Here is a 15,057-nt window from a genome sequence, read left to right as displayed (position 1 = left end):
CTGTTACATCATCTAATAAGCAATGTTACAAAGCAAACTCTAAGAATGACCACTGCCTTCCCTTTTTTTTTTTTAAGATTTATTTATGTATACAAGAGCTGGGGTACAGGCCAAAGATGCTGGGGATGAGAGGATCCACCAGAGACAGAGTGGGGAACAGAACAGGCAGATCGACTGAAATCCACTGCTGAGGGTGTTATAGGACAGGGAGAGGGTCAGCCCAAACCCTGCAAACCTGCCTATTCTAAATGGGTTCTGCCATCCGCCGCATCAACACAAAACATATAAGACTTTAATGGGGAAAAACTTTAATAAAACTAGGAAACAATACAGGTAAGGCAAAGAGTCTAGTTTCTAAATGAAGCACCCAAAGTTACCCGTCCCCTCGTGGGTAAAACTTCATCCATATGGGATCGGCCCAGAACAAGGCCCCAAAGCCTGCCCCAAGTCTAAAGCATCTTCCAGTGGGGACCCACAGAAAAGGGTCACAAACAACCAAACAAGCCCAGAAGGAAAAGAGCAAAACCAACATCAAGATAAAAGCTGCCATGGTCACCTCCCCATGGGTCTCACCCACATCTGTGTCACCCCGTCCACGACCAAAAGACAAGCGCAGTTTCTTCACGTGTCTCTAGGCTCCATGCGCCTCCTCCAGGTCTCCTGGCTCCATCCTGCTTCCTTCCTTCCTCAGTCCCTTCTTCAGCTTCTTCTCTTCCTGCTCAGCTCCACCCTTCCTTGGGTGGGGCAAGGAACCTGGAACCTCCCCCTTTCCTGGGGACCCCCCTGTTACAAGGGGAGCAGCGGGGAGACAGGAGAGGTCTGCTGCGCCATGTGGGTAGCTCCCTGACTGGCCGGGGATCGAACTCGTGCTGCAGAGGCTGCGAATTGCTTCCGTGGTGTGCTGCTGAACCCCCTGCGCCACAGAGCACTGCCTTCCCATGCTGAGCCATGCCAGCAGTGGGAGAGAAATTCCCCGAAGTGAGCACATAAGCTCTCCTCTGCCCGGCAACAGCACGAGACAGAAATCGAGGACCCACACAGCCACACACGTGCGCACACACTCACACACACAAGCACACACAAGGATGCATGCACATTCCCACCACACACGCGCGAGTGTCCCCACACGTGTGCACATCCTGCATAAACACACCCGCACATCAACACACGCGCACAAGCGCCCCCGCAATGCACACACAGGGGGGCACGCGCATTCACAGCACCCGCACACATGAATACACGCACACATGCAGACACACACGTGCAGACACACACGTGCTCGCAAGTGAAAGTGAACTCGGAGAAGATCCCGCGGCGGCCTTCAGGCTGTGCACACTCTGCAGGCGCCACCTCGCGCGGTCCTCGCCGCTGCCCGTCGTGAGAGGAAAGTCGTGAGAGTAAATGACCCACGGGGGGGGCGGGGGGCACCCACGGAGTGTGACCCCTGCGTCCCTCCCGGCTTTGGGGGGCCGGGACTTCCCCCCTGATGGACGCGGCCTCTCCCCTGGCGGGCTGACCGGCCAGGCTGGCCAGGGAGGCGGGAGTGACCGCCGGGCCACGTGGACTTGGGACGAGGCCAAAGCGCGGACAGTCACGCCGGGCCCCGCGCCGCGGCCGTCCTCACCCCAGGGGCTGTCCGTCCCCTCCCCGCCGCGCCTTCAGGCACGCGGCGCGCACGCCCCCCGGGGTCCCCCCCCCCGTCCCCGCCTGCACCCGGGCGCCGCCGCAGGGTCAGCCGGGAGGACGCTGGGCGCTGCCCGACCACCCGCTCCGCCGCGGCGCCCCCCGGGCGGCCGAGCCCCCGCGTCGACCCGGCGGGCTGGCGGCGCGCGCCCCACGGAGGAGCCGCTTCCACCGCTCGCGCCCCGCGCGCCCCCACGTGGCACCGCCGACCGCGCAGGCTCAGCTCCGGGGCGCGCGGCCCGGGGCGCGCGGCCCGGGGCGCGGGGCGCAGCGCGCAGCCGCGGGGGGCGGGGGGGGCGGGGGGGGGCGGGGGGGCGGAGGGGAGCCGCGCCACGTCGGCGGGGGCGGGGGCGGGGGCGGGGGCGGGGGGCGGGCGGGGCCAAGTCCGCGCGCGGGGCCACACCCCCTCCGGCGGCGCGAGGAGCCCGCCCGCCCCCCGCCGCGCCCGCCGCGCCCGCCGCCCGGTGCCCGCGCCCGCCGCCGTCCCTGCCCCGCGCCCGCCCGGCCGCGCCATGTCTTCGCCTCCCGAGGGGAAGCTGGAGACGAAAGCCGGACACCCGCCCGCCGGTACGGACTCGCTTCCACCCTGTCTCCCTGGCGGCGCCCCGGGGCGGGCTGCGGCGCGGGGGGCCGGGGGGCGCGGGCGGGGGCGCGGGGCGCTCGCGGGACCCTGCCCGGACCGTCCCGCCGGGCCGCCCGCCCGCGCGCCCGTCCCCCAGACGTTGGGGCGGCGAGCGCCAACTTGGCGCCCCGCAGGCTGCGGGGGAGCGGGGCGCGCGGCCGGGGCGCGCTCGGCGCGGGTGGCGGGGCGACCCCCTGGCGCGGGCCCCGCGCGCGGACGCGGCTCCCTCGGCGCCCGCCGGACGCTCAGCCCCGCGCCCCGGTTCCGCGGCGTCTCCCCCGAGCGCCGCTTCTGCGCGGGGAGGGGTCGCGCGCTCTCCAAGCCCAGAACTCAGAGCCGGGATGTTGCCCAGGAAAGAGCCTCCCTCCTGGGACGCAGGAACCGCGGCACCTCCATGTGCAGGGGGCGCCCCCAGAGCCCAGCTCCTGTGTCCCCAGGACCGTCCCACTGGGCAGCTCCACTTGTCCTCCCCTTGGGGCGTCTGCCTTCCATATGGAAGGACGTGGGGGGGGGGGGGGCCGGCCAGGGCAGCTGGGTCGCCAGACCGTGGCCTCTGCGGGAGAGAGGGGTGGTCAGGGGCCTCAGGGTCCACACCGGGGTCATCCGCTCAGTCTGGCTGAAGCCTTGGGCCGCTTTCTGGGGCCTACGTGGCCTCCTGTTCCAGATTCCAGTAACCTGCATGGCTGCCGCACCAGCCTCTGCCCCCACACCCGGGGTTGCTTCCAGAATAGGTCTTACTCCTCACTGGTTGGAGAGGCTGTCCTCAACACCCGAGCTGGCGCTGCAAGAGCCATGACTCACTGATGCGCTTGGGACTGTAGGAAATAGTTACGCTGTGAGGACAACAGGAGGGGGACCTTCGTGTGGCCTTAGTTTTTTAAAAAGTATCAGAGGAATTTTCCTTAAAGACAACTGACTGGTAATGCCTCCTGCAGTGGGGCGGCGTCCAGCTGGCCCCGCACCCCAACCTGGGCAGCTGGGCAGGAAGACACCCTGGTTTCCTCTTGGGGTTCCGGCTGTAGAGGCTGTCAGTGCTCCCCAGCCCCAGGTGAGGGTGACATTCAAGTGTATCTATTGGAATGAAACCAGATCAAAGCAGCAGTAATTAAATTGCTCCTGGAGACTCAGCCATATGGAGATGTTTAAGATCAGAAGTATAAGCTGCTCAGATTAACTCCCTGGGAGGAGTCACGTGAAGGGCTCTGGTGTTCTTTGAACTGTAAACAGCCAGGCTTTGTGGATTTCACATGAAATAGCACATTGTGCATGAAGAGAGAGGCGCCGGCTTATTTGTGCTCCACAGCACAGTATACCAGTGCCTTGGGGTTCTCAGTTTTGACACTTGACAGACTCTGTGAACAGGTTTGGGGGCAGTCACAGGCCTGGGCTCACTACTTTTGCTGCCGTTACTAACCAGCCGTCAGGATCGGCACCCAAAGGCAGGTGACCCCACAGGTAAACTCAGGGCAGGCCTGTAGGGTAGCGGGCCCCAGTCTAGCCGGAGCTGCTTAGCCCCGTGTCACTGTCCGGCTTTCTCCAAAGTCAGTCACACTTTGCCAGAGTTGGAGAAGGATGTGGCATCACTGTGCAGAGGTTGAAAGGGGCCTGTTGTGGGTTGCAGTATTCTGCCTCCCAGCAGCACCCCTCAGATGCATTCCACCCCCGGCTCCCCATTGTACAGGGGCCCTCCTATGAAAGCCTTTTTTTTGGCAGAAAGCTCAGGGCGTTCCTGTTTAGTCTGGCATTGCCGGAGAGCAGGCAGTTCTGTAAAGTAGATGTTTAAAAGGGAAAAAAGCAACCCACTAAAATAAATGATAATCATCAAGGATAGCCAAGAGCACAGTTCATAAATCAAAATAACAGCCTTAAAAACTGTGGGAACACGTTCATTAAGTGCTTAAATTGGATAACTAAGACTTGTGCTTAACTCCTCAATCGGAAACAATAAAACTCTCCACATGACCGACGTCATGTCCTTTGCGTTTTCTCCTTATTGCAGTGGAACCAGGTACCTCTGTGCGTTCCCCAAATCCCCTGTTTCCTGTTACCCCGCCTGCCTGCTTCGGGGACTGGGGTTTGGTGATGTCTTTATTCCCAGGGCTGCCACTGCGCCTGGCACAAAATAATAATCAAGTGCGTCTCCCTGAACGCTCGTGTTGCCGCTCACTCCCCCATCCCTGCGGGGCCTGCGCTTCCCTTCCCTGACTGTGTGCAGCTGCGCCAGGCGTGTGGGCGAGGGCCCAGCCGTCCTGATGCTGGAAATAGTGACCTTGGTTGAGTGTGTCAGGGCACCAGAGAAGTCACCCCATCACCTCTCTGGGTTCTCTAGGCTGGCAGATAAACAAGCTTCAGACTGATTGATAAGAAAAAAAGCCAAAAGAATTTAATAATAACGTGTGTATTTCCTGTCTACATGGGAGGTTACCAGCACGAATGACTCATACATCTGGCCTCAGAGCCGTGTTCACGGCTTAGCTAAGGCAGAGCTTTGGAAGGTGAGGGGGAGGCAGGGGGAGGTTCGCTGGGACGGTCAGCTGGGGAGGTCACCAGGGGACACCAGAGACAAAGACGCCGCCTCAATCCTGCCTTCTGCTTTGATTTTTTTAAAAAGAATTATTTATGCATACAAGAACCAGGGTACAGGCCAGAGGTGTGGGGGGTGAGAGGATTCACCAGAGACAGAGTAGGGGGCAGAACAGGTGGGTCTACTGAAATCCACTGCTGAGGGTTTCCGCGGGTGAGGCAGGAGAGGTCGGCTGTGCCATGTGGGTCTTGAAATCAGATTGGGTCTTCCTGGTACAGGCCCTTCCAGAGAAGTTTACTTGTAAAAATAGCTTTTCAAACCCATCCTCCACCCAGTCTTCAGAGCCCCTCCCATGAAATAACACCTTTTTACCAAAAAGACATCTTTTGCGGGGCACATTTTTGCTCCCCTACATCTGTCTTTGTGGGCCTCTGCGCAGAAACAGGGTGAGGCTGCGTGTCGTGGAAGCAATCGCTGGTACAGATGAGCAGCGTTAGAGTGAGCGAGGCTCTGTCTTCATCAGACACAGCAAGAGGACGTAATTACCAGCCCCAGTGGCTAATCTCTGCCGTCTGTGAGTTCGTGGCCGTGCTGTGGATAAAATCTCTGTTCCGCACACTTTGCTGGGCACATTCCCCTCCCCCCGGAGCCAAAACCATGTCAGTCACGTTGTCATAAATCTCAGAGATGACAGCTTTGAGCGCTCCTGGTTTTACACATGGTTTTCTTTGAAAAGTGCCCCCTGGGCCTCCCCTGGTGGCGCAGGTGGTTGAGCGCTGGGCTGTGAAGCTGCCCGCAGCCTCTGCAGCACCAGTTTGATCCCGGCCGGCCGGCGAGGGTCCCACATGGCGCGGCAGACCTCTCCTGCCGCCCGCTGCTCCCCTCGGCAGTGTATTTCGTCAGTCTGCCTGTTCTGTTCCCCGCTCTGGCTCAGGTGAATCCCCTCACCCTCCTGCGCATCTGGTCTGTACCCGGGATCTTGTATAAATAATAAATAAATCTTAAAAAAAATTCTTTTAAAAAAAGAAAAGTGTCTCCCCTCTAGACCAGAGCCATGTGGAAATACGAGCATGATTGTATTTACTTACAGTGAAGTGGGGAATAAGCTACTTTGTTCTTTTTCGGTAACTTCAAAGTAAATTCAATGTTCTGTTAGGTTCATCAGTCAGACGGTGCGTTAAGGACGCGTTTTGAAGGTGGCGGTGAGAGCACTCCCCGAATTCTCTTTCACAGGAAGGTTTCAGAGGACCCGGGCCTCGGTTGCTCTGGTTTGTCTTTCATTGCACTGACCTGCTGACATGGGTCAGCTCAGCCCCATGTCCTCAGCCCCATCGCTGCCCGCGGAGCCCAGGAGGGCGCCTGCTCGGCTCTTGTGGGCGCCCTTTCAGCCACTGCAGCGTTGCAGACGCCCAGGTCAGGATGGGCCGGAGCGGGTCTGGGTGGTGGTTTGCGTTTCGCTTTGGTCTCAGACTTGGGGCCTCTTCCTGCCCTTTTCATTTCAGCTGTGCCCTGTGCACTCACCCCTGCCCAACCTCGGTAATCGCAGTTGTGCAGGGAATATTCGCTGGGGTGTAGCTGGGGTGTAGGTACCGTGATTCTGTTGTGGGCAGAGCTAACGGGGATGAGTTACAGTTGCACTGGGAGCACAGGGTTACTATTGTAACAGGCGCCCCATCTCCACCCATGGGGGTTCATTTCTCTGCCAGGAGCCCCCTGCAGCCTCAGCACCGGCCTTCGCATGGGCTCCGGGGAGTGTCGGGACAGCGCAGTGGCCTGTCCCTGCCTCAGCTTCCGGTGGCCACTGTAGCAAAGTCGGACCAACTTAGTAGCTTGAGGCAACACCGTTTCGTTTCCCTAGGCCGCAGCAGGTGGGAAGTCCCAAGGGCTTCACAGGACAAAGTCAGGAACTTGCGGGGTCGGCTCCCTCTGGGGGGATTCTTGGGAGCAGCGTGATTTGGCTTTTCCTGCCTCCAGAGGCTGCTCATGTTCCTCAGTCCTTCCTGCATCGCTGAAGCTGGTCGAGTCTCCCGCCTGCTGTGACTCTGCTGCCCTGGGAAGAGCACCTCGTCCTCGCGGTTCTCCCCCGGCATCGGGCTCGCAGCCCCAGCCCGCCCTTGGCTGGCACTTGTGTCCCTGCCCGGCGAGGGGGCTCGGTCTCCTGGGAGGCGCATGCAAGGACAGGCTGCCGATGTGGTGAAGGGCGCTGGCGTGTGGGGGCTCCATAAAGGGGGGGACGCGTAGCCAGGGGTTGGAAGGGGCAGCAAAGCTGGAGGGTCTGTGATTCTCGAGAAGCTCCCTAACTTAGATGTGGTGGGGGTGAGCCGAGCACATCAGCGGGCACCGCGGCGGCAGCTCCTCAAGGGGGCTTGCTCCTTGGCCACCCAGGCGTGAGCCTAACACCCGTGCACATGCGGCGAGGTGTGAAGCACAAGGACACCCTGGGGGTCTGAGGATGCGACGCTGGCTTTGAAAACCCGCTGCGTGAGAGTAGCTGGCGGGTGAGCACACGCGGGGAGGGCCTCACGGTGCTGCGTCACGCAGTCCTCGGCCAGGGAGGTGGGCACCATTTCTGCAGGATGCAGGGCCTGAGGCACAGAGAGCATCTACAGTTTGTCCAGACATGCACACACAGTCCTGCACAGTGTCACACACAGTCACGTGCATGTAGACACAGTCACACACATAGACACAGCCAGACACGTGCGCACACACACACACACACACAGAGCAATGTACATGCGTAACAGGAGACACGGACACACACAGACACAGCCAGACACACATAGCCCAGAGATACAACTACACACGTGTGTGTGTACGTGTTTGTGCAGCTGGGCTTTGAACCCCGAGCTCCGGGCCTGTGCTCTTTAACCTCTGCGCACACTAGGGTGAAGGGGAAGCTTGTCACTCACATGATGCTCTCATTTAAACAACAGTCACTTCCACAATAACCCCAGGCCTTTATTTCTAACATTTCATAAAAATACTACGTTTGCAAATCATTCTGCCAATAGAACCCTTTCGCGGAGGGCTCAGTGGCAGCAGGAAAAGGGTCAGGACAAATCCGCGCCGGCGTCGCTTTTATCGCGACTTCACACGCAGCTGCCCCGGCCAGAGTTGCGGTCACTGCCCCGGCCGTCGCTGCCCTCACCCCGGATGAGGGACCGACAAAGTTAATTGTGTCTCTCATTGAGCGAATTCTCGGGCAGACGACGAGGCTCGTGGGGCCCCTGTGGAGGTGAACAGGCCGCCCCAGCCGCAGACGTGACCCTCCGGCCTCGCCTTCGCGGTCACGTCATTTCTGTGGCTGTGGCACGGCCCTTTCGCCTTCTGCCGGTGGACAGGCTCCGTCTGTGAGTCACCGTGTCACAGTTTCGTGTCTGCCATGTCGGAAAGGGGGGAGCGTTTTAAAGTGGGTGCCTGCGTTAGTTTGCTCAAGTTGCTGTAACAACCAGGGCTTGAACAACAGAAGGGGAACGTCTCCAGTTCTGGAGGCCCCTGTCCAGGTGGCGCCGGCCGCTCTGGCCTCTCTGTGGCCTCTGCTGTGCCCAGGCCTGCCCCTCCCTGTCACCCTGCAGGGTCTCCCCTGGTCACCCTCCCCGGTGGCTCCTTTTCCAGACGCCGGTCGTGCTGGAGGAGGCCCCATCCCTGCAGAGTCGGTTTAGCTTACCCTCTAGGGGCGCATCTCGGCCCGGAGTCGCAGGCTGAGGTGACGGGGTTGGACTTCAGCATCAGAATCTGTTCCAGCGGGGTGGGGGGCTCGATGGAGGAGGAAAATGAATTGTAGTAAAACATTGAATGGAACAATTCCAGCTTCCTCCTTTAGCCCAAAACATTCATGACTCCAATTTTATGTTTCCAGAGAATGGGGAAAACATACTGCAGAATTTTATTTTCAGTCTCCATTTCTTAAGGTTTGGCAAACTCTAACCTGGGAAATCTTGATAAACTGCCTGCAGACATTTTGGGTTTTTTATGCTTTCTTTTTAAATCTAAGCCAAAGTGAAGGAAACCCCTAGAAACCACACCCAAAGAAGAAAGTGAAATCGAGAACAGCCGGATTGAGGCCTCTGAGTCAGGAGCCCTCTAGTCGGCCTCTTCCTGTCAGGGCCCACCTAGTCACCCCATTCAACCCCAAGCCCCAACCTGAAGCTGGGTGCCCCCCGCCAGGAGAGAGGGTGGAAGCAGGAAGGTGCCGGTGGCACCAAGGGGCAGCAAGGAAGCCCAGGGTGCAGCCTGAGCCGCGGGCAGGGAAAGGGCCTTGAGCTTTTGCAGGCTGGGAGCTCAAAGTGACACTGGCCGCTCCTGTTCTGAGGAATCTGATGACGAAGGGAGTGTGGACAGCAGCTCTCCAGAAAGGTGCCGGCCCCTGAGGGTCCCCACAGATCCAGCCCTGATGTAGACAAGTTCCCACCCCACCGGCACCCCAAATAGCAGCCAGGGTCAGCAGAGCAAAGCTCAGCTCGGGCAATAATTGGATCAACAACTGCGAGGCGAGCTTGCCTAAAATGGAACATGTAAGAGATTAAAAACACAAGAGATGAATCAGACCCTGTCCAAGACCAGATGAATCTGAGGGGAAAAGAAAAAGCTCTAAAAATGAAAATCAGAATGATTGCAAGAGAAAGCAGCAGATGGGATTTCAAAAAGCAGAATTTTTTTCAACCCCCAGGTGGAGAAAGCCCCCCACCCCCCCACCCCGGGCGCCAACACGAGAGGGTGTCCCACAGTTATTACTCGCGCCGAGGGAAGTGGATTTCCAGCTGCTGTAATAGGTTGCGAATTACTTTGGGGGAAGCAGATTTTGAGAGGTTCCTGCGCAGGCTGAGTTTCCTCCTTCCCCACGGCCCCTCCCTCTGGAGAAGAGGCTGCAGTGGCAGGAGTCAGGCCCAGACCTGCAGCGCGCCACACCCTCCCGCCGCTGCCCCCTGCTTTGCACCTTCCTGAGGGCTGCTGCCCCCTTCTTCTGGCGTGTCCCAGGAGATGGGACACTGAAAAAGTCCAAGAGTGTGAGCCTGAGGGGCTTTGCATTCTCCTCCTTGCTCTCCAGCATCATAAACTTGTTCCCGCAGGATCCAGCCTTATTTGAAATGTCAATGGACACTGTGCTATGGGGTCCAAGTCAGGCCGTGGCAGGATGCTCTGAGGCCAAGGCTCGGGAGCCCCACACCCCACCCTAGCCACTGTGGGCACCATGGCAAGTGCTGGGCTGTGCCTTGACCCCCAGCCCCAAGCGCCCCTGCCTGGTCTGCTTGGATGCTGCTCTAGATACAGCCTGGGGGGCTGGAGTGCAAGTTCAGGGCACCCGCAGAGGCCATGTCTGGTGAGGTCCAGCCTCCTGGCTCATCGACCCCGTCTCCTCTGTGTCTGCACGTGGTGGGAGGGTGAGGGAGCTCTCTGGGGCCTCTTATAAGGGCACGGATCTCATCCCAGGGCCCCAGCCTCGTGTCCTAGTCACCCCCAACACCACAGCTCCTGATGCCATCTTTTGGGGGTTAGATTTCAACAGGCTGAAATTTCAGCTTCTGCATCTTAGCACATGGCCCTGTTCCTTCCCACAGAAGAGGCCGCCAGGCCTGGGGGAATAGCTAGTCTGAAGCCACCACCCTGTGGATGTGGCGGAGCTGCTGACCCTGGAGCACCTGCTGGTGGCCGCCTTTCGTGGCTGGCTTTGGGGCGGCATTTCTAAACTCTTCCACGGAACACTAGTGTCTAACAGACGATGACCATCATAACTGCCCCCCCAACAAAATTCTGTGGTCAAGTAGAGTCGGGACAGACAGCAAGCTCACCACCCTCAGGAAGCTTCACAATGCTCATGAACAGCAGGACGGTCTGTCCCAAGGAGACCCATTTAATCTCGTTCATTTCCCACACTTAGTAGATCCTAAAATCCCAATTTTTAAATTTTTTGTTTGGTAAAATGATTAGCACGTTAGCCATAGGAAATGCAGGTCAGACTACAGCAAGATGCCAGTTCACACCCTGGCAGGACAGTAGCTGCAGAGCGGGTCAGTGTGGGCGCGCACAGCTCCGTGGGAATCCTTGCGGGTGAGAATGTAAAACGGTGCCGTGTGTAGCATTTGCTCGAAGGGTAAGCCTAGAGCTACTATTGTAGGTGACTCGGCAGCTCCTGTCCTGGTATGACTCTAAGGAGCAGAGCACGTCTGCCCTCAGGCCTGCACCCAGTCCTGGCGACTGCGTGGTCCACACAGGCTGAACGTGGACCCGGTCAGCGGGTGAGTGGACGGTGGAAGCGGGCTTGTCTGCGCAGGGTCTCAGCCATAAAGGAAGCAAGCCCTGGCCCATGCTCCTAGGTGGCTAAGCCTTGAAAGCATGCCAAGTGGACGAAGTCACCAGAAGCCACCAGTTTTCCCCCAAAGGGTAGCTTATTCAAAACAAGGTGACGAGGAGTAGGAAGGAAGAAGAGCGATCTTAACACAGAGGCACACAGGGAGCTTCGAATTTTCAAAGAAAAAGCCGTGGAGGAAGTTAGGTCACATCCAACAGCTGCTGCCTCGATGGGGATGGGCTGTTTCCGTGCAAACCGTGTAAAGGGCATTTCACGTCAGCCTAAGCCAGCGTGACGCGTGTGTGTTACGAGAGGCTAAACGGCGAACCTCGCGTGTTCCAGCTGTCCGCCCTCAGCAGCAGCTGCGCCGGCCTTTTCCAAGCGGGCCCACGAGCGGCTGGCGGAGGCGCTCCTTCCCGAGCGCGCAGGAGGGCAGCATGGATTCCAAAGACGGACGGAATCCTGCTGGACCTGAACGTGGGCTTAAGAAAGGGGTGAGCGGGGGGGGGCGCAGGGCAGCTGTCCCCAGCAGGGGCAGTCAGGGAGGAGCTGCGGGCCCGACAGGCGCCCGGGAACAAGCACCGGGGCCAGGGCCCGAAGACCTGGGGTGGCCCGGCCTGGCCCGGCATTTAGCTCTGAGCTTCCGCTTTTCTACAAGACGAGGACAGTCATCTGTGACTGTGGCTGTCATGTGCCCAGAGACGGCGGGTGCGGGTGCGGGAGCTGGGGGAGACAGGTGGCGTGGCCGTGGAAGGAGGCGAGGCGCTGTGGGGGGACGGGCCGTGGCGGTGCTCGTGTGAGGCTGATGTGACGAGGCCGTTTAACGGGACACCGTCCGGAAAGGGCTTTCTCGGGCGTCGGGCACCTGGAGCGGGCTGTGTCCTGGCCGCCTGGGACTGCGTCTTCCGATCTCAGGGCAAAGGTCCAGGGGGCCTGGGCTTGAAGGTGCCTCACCCACGCAGCCTCGTCCCCGCGGGGCTGTGCCCGTGACACAGCTACTCTTAGGAGAAATACTTGAGTGGGAACCAAGAAGACAACAAGCCAACAGCCTTGGGAAGTTTCTGGGTGATCTGGAGAGGGAGTGTCAGCGCAGCTTGGTGCCACCCCCTCGCACACGGCGCCTTCCCCGGTCAGCCGTGTCCCTGCCAGGCTAGCAGGACCAACTCGTGATCCGGGGTGTCCCGCAGCCCCCCGTGCTCCCCAAGCTTCCGTGTCCACGTGGTCACACCCCTCTGTTTCTTTGCAGTGAAAGCCGGTGGGATGCGAATCGTGCAGAAGCACCCTCACTCCGGGGACGCCAAGGACGAGAAGGACAAGGATGAGCAGGAGTGGGAGAGCCCCAGGTGGGAGTCCCCTCGCCACCCAGCCCAGTTACACCCTCGCCCGGGCCCTCTGCTTCGGGGTCTCTGTCGGGGTGGGAGGGCCCTGCGGTGTGTTCGCTTCTGGAATGAATCAGTGAGGTGGGGGTCCTGTTGGCAGGATGGGGGGCACGGTGCCTGGAGCCGCAGCCTGAGCTGGCCCCTGGACAGTGACCTTAACTTCCACCGCAGAGCAGAATCCCTGGCACGCTTGACCCCCAGGGCCTGGCCTTCTTGGCAGCGGGGCAGAGAATAAGAGTCAGGAATGTGCGCGGAGGGTGCGATCGGACGGCAGTGGTGGCCTGGATCTGCCGTGGGAAACGATTTTGCCAGGCTGGAAAGGACCAAGCAGCTCTCCAAGGTCAAGTGGGCACCGGTTTTATTGTCATCACACGAGTGGGCCCCAGAGAGGAGAATTCTGTCCTGGAAGATCTGGGCCCTGAACATGCACAAAAGTTTCCTTTTATACTCGGTTAGTTTAACGTAGGTTACATGGGTAGATTATACTTGGAGTTACAAGGTCGTCCAGATGGAGGATGAGCAAAAGGGGAGTAGCGCAGTGGGAGGGAGGGGCAGTTCCCTGCTTGTTAGATTCCAGACCAACCATCCATCCATCAGACAAAAGGAAATTTACAAGTGATAAGGGAAAGCAAACTTGCTTTTGCCCTGGGCTGGCATGCTCATCGAATGGGGCTTTTACTGCATTCATTTGTTTATTGGTTTTTCCCTTTAAGACCCACGCCCCATCCCCCAAGCCTGGTTTTGACACTATGAAGAAAGTTCATCAGCATTTGGGCTCTCCTGACCCCGAAGCCTGATCTAGAGAGCGAGGCCTCGCTCCTGCTGCGCCCTGGCATCCTTGCAACTGCCCAGCCTGATCTAGAGAGCGAGGCCTCGCTCCTGCTGCGCCCTGGCATCCTTGCAACTGCCCAGCCGGCCCTGGGCCCGGCAGCTGGCCTGGCCGCTTCCCCTCCCCCGCCGCTGTGAATTTGTTTTCCATGGAGGTTCTGGTTTCAAGGTTGTCCAAGCACCTGGGTCCAGATCCACTTCCTTCCACCTGGTCACACACACGACCACACCTGCCTGCGTGTTCTGAGTTTGTCCACGTGGAAGAGGGTGGTGCCAGCCTCTGCTCCTGTCTGCCACAGCCAGGGGAGGGGACGGCGTGTGGGCGGCAACCCAGATATATTTCCATGGACCAGGCACTCATTTCATTTCATTCTGATAGTCTCGGTGGTCAGTGATAACCTCCCCAGCTTAACGAGTGAAGAAACTGAAGCCCCAGGGGTGCAGACCTGCCCCTTCGGGTGCATGTCAGCAGAGCAGGAACTTAAACCCAGATCCCAGGGGACCAGAGCAGCCAGGTTTCCAAAGCGTAGCTCCCAGGAGCTGCATCCCATGCTCTGGAACTGCACCTGTCTGCCCAGGTGTGCTTCCCACCGGGGCACGTCTCTGTACCTCATGTGGTGTCAGACACAAAGCAGCCACTTGAGGGGTGAACAGACCATGGGGCCAGATTCCTGAGTGAGTATTGCCCACCCCTGATCAGCTATGTGAAGCTTCAGCCCACATTCTGATTTTTAAAAAAGACAGGTTAAGGAAAGTTCTGGAATGATCCTTCTCCCTGGTCATTTTCACGCAGTTGTGTTTGGAACATAACAACAGAAACTCTTAGAGGTCAGTCCATAGTCCTGTATCAGACAAGCTCAGGGCCACCATATTTCAGAATTGAGGAGCCTCGGGGTGTTGGAGGCCTGCGGGTCTTGGGGGAGTCATCAGCAGGGGGAGCCAGGCCAGGATGGCACTTGGGGCACCACCTCCAGCGGGACCCTGTGCCCTCTGCGTGGCACGTGGACAGACTCCTGTCTGTCCAGCGCAGCTGTGCCTCCCTGAGAGTCACAGGAGACTTCCAGTTTTCAGGATTGTCTCCCATTTGGGATTGAACTAAGAGTGTGTGGCCTGTGGGAATCCCACCTCTGGGAGACCGCGATGTCTTTCCCATCCTGCCCAGCTGTTTCCTTATGGAGGAAAAGGACGAGGAAGAAAGCCTGGCCCAGGAGACAAATCCTGGGAAGGTGAAACCTGCTTTGCTGTGTGCGCGCACGTGCAGCGAGGGCCCGCGGCCTTCTCCCCGTGTGACAGTGTCAGTGCCGCGAGAGCGGGTCATTTATTAACGTGTCTGGGAATAAGGACAGAACAGCCCATTAGTTTCCTTCCTATTGATTTTCTCCACAAGGTAAAATACAGCGTTTATTGAAGATTCACTCTTTAAATAAACATGTCAGAGGATGAGCGATTGCAAGAGAAAGAGCTGGGCCCTGCAATGTAGACTCACCCGGAGGTGTTCTTCCTGGCCAGGTTGTTGGTTAGTTTTACCGGAGTAACATTGCATCAGCAGAGTGTCAGGAGTTTGAGATTCGACATGTGTATGTGCGACATGCAGGTCCCCATGAAAAGTCCAGGTCTACCACATCACCCCACCCTCTTTCCACACTTACCCCACCCCACTGCTAATTGGTCTTATGGTTCAAAAGTCTATTTTTGTTTTATTTAGTTCAGCTGCTCATTTTCTCTGAGT

At 58.6% G+C, this 15,057-nt stretch overlaps 1 protein-coding gene across 1 annotated transcript in view; it reads left to right on the top strand.

Annotated features, from left to right (window-relative positions):
* The first annotated feature begins 2,123 nt into the window (after positions 1 to 2,123).
* Positions 2,124 to 15,057, top strand: part of DAP (death associated protein) — a 31,346-nt gene continuing 18,412 nt past the window's right edge. Inside the window, exons 1-2 of the mRNA XM_084233973.1 lie at positions 2,124 to 2,250; positions 12,368 to 12,464. Of these exons, the coding sequence (XP_084090099.1) occupies positions 2,196 to 2,250; positions 12,368 to 12,464 (152 nt within the window). The 5' untranslated portion in view covers positions 2,124 to 2,195. The remainder of the gene's footprint in view (positions 2,251 to 12,367; positions 12,465 to 15,057) is intronic.

The sequence above is a fragment of the Talpa europaea genome (genome assembly GCF_964194135.1).
Source record: "Talpa europaea genome assembly, chromosome: 5".
Classification (NCBI taxonomy): Eukaryota; Metazoa; Chordata; class Mammalia; order Eulipotyphla; family Talpidae; genus Talpa; species Talpa europaea.
Note: the sequence above shows the minus strand (reverse complement) of the source record. Positions and strands in the feature narration are given on the sequence as shown.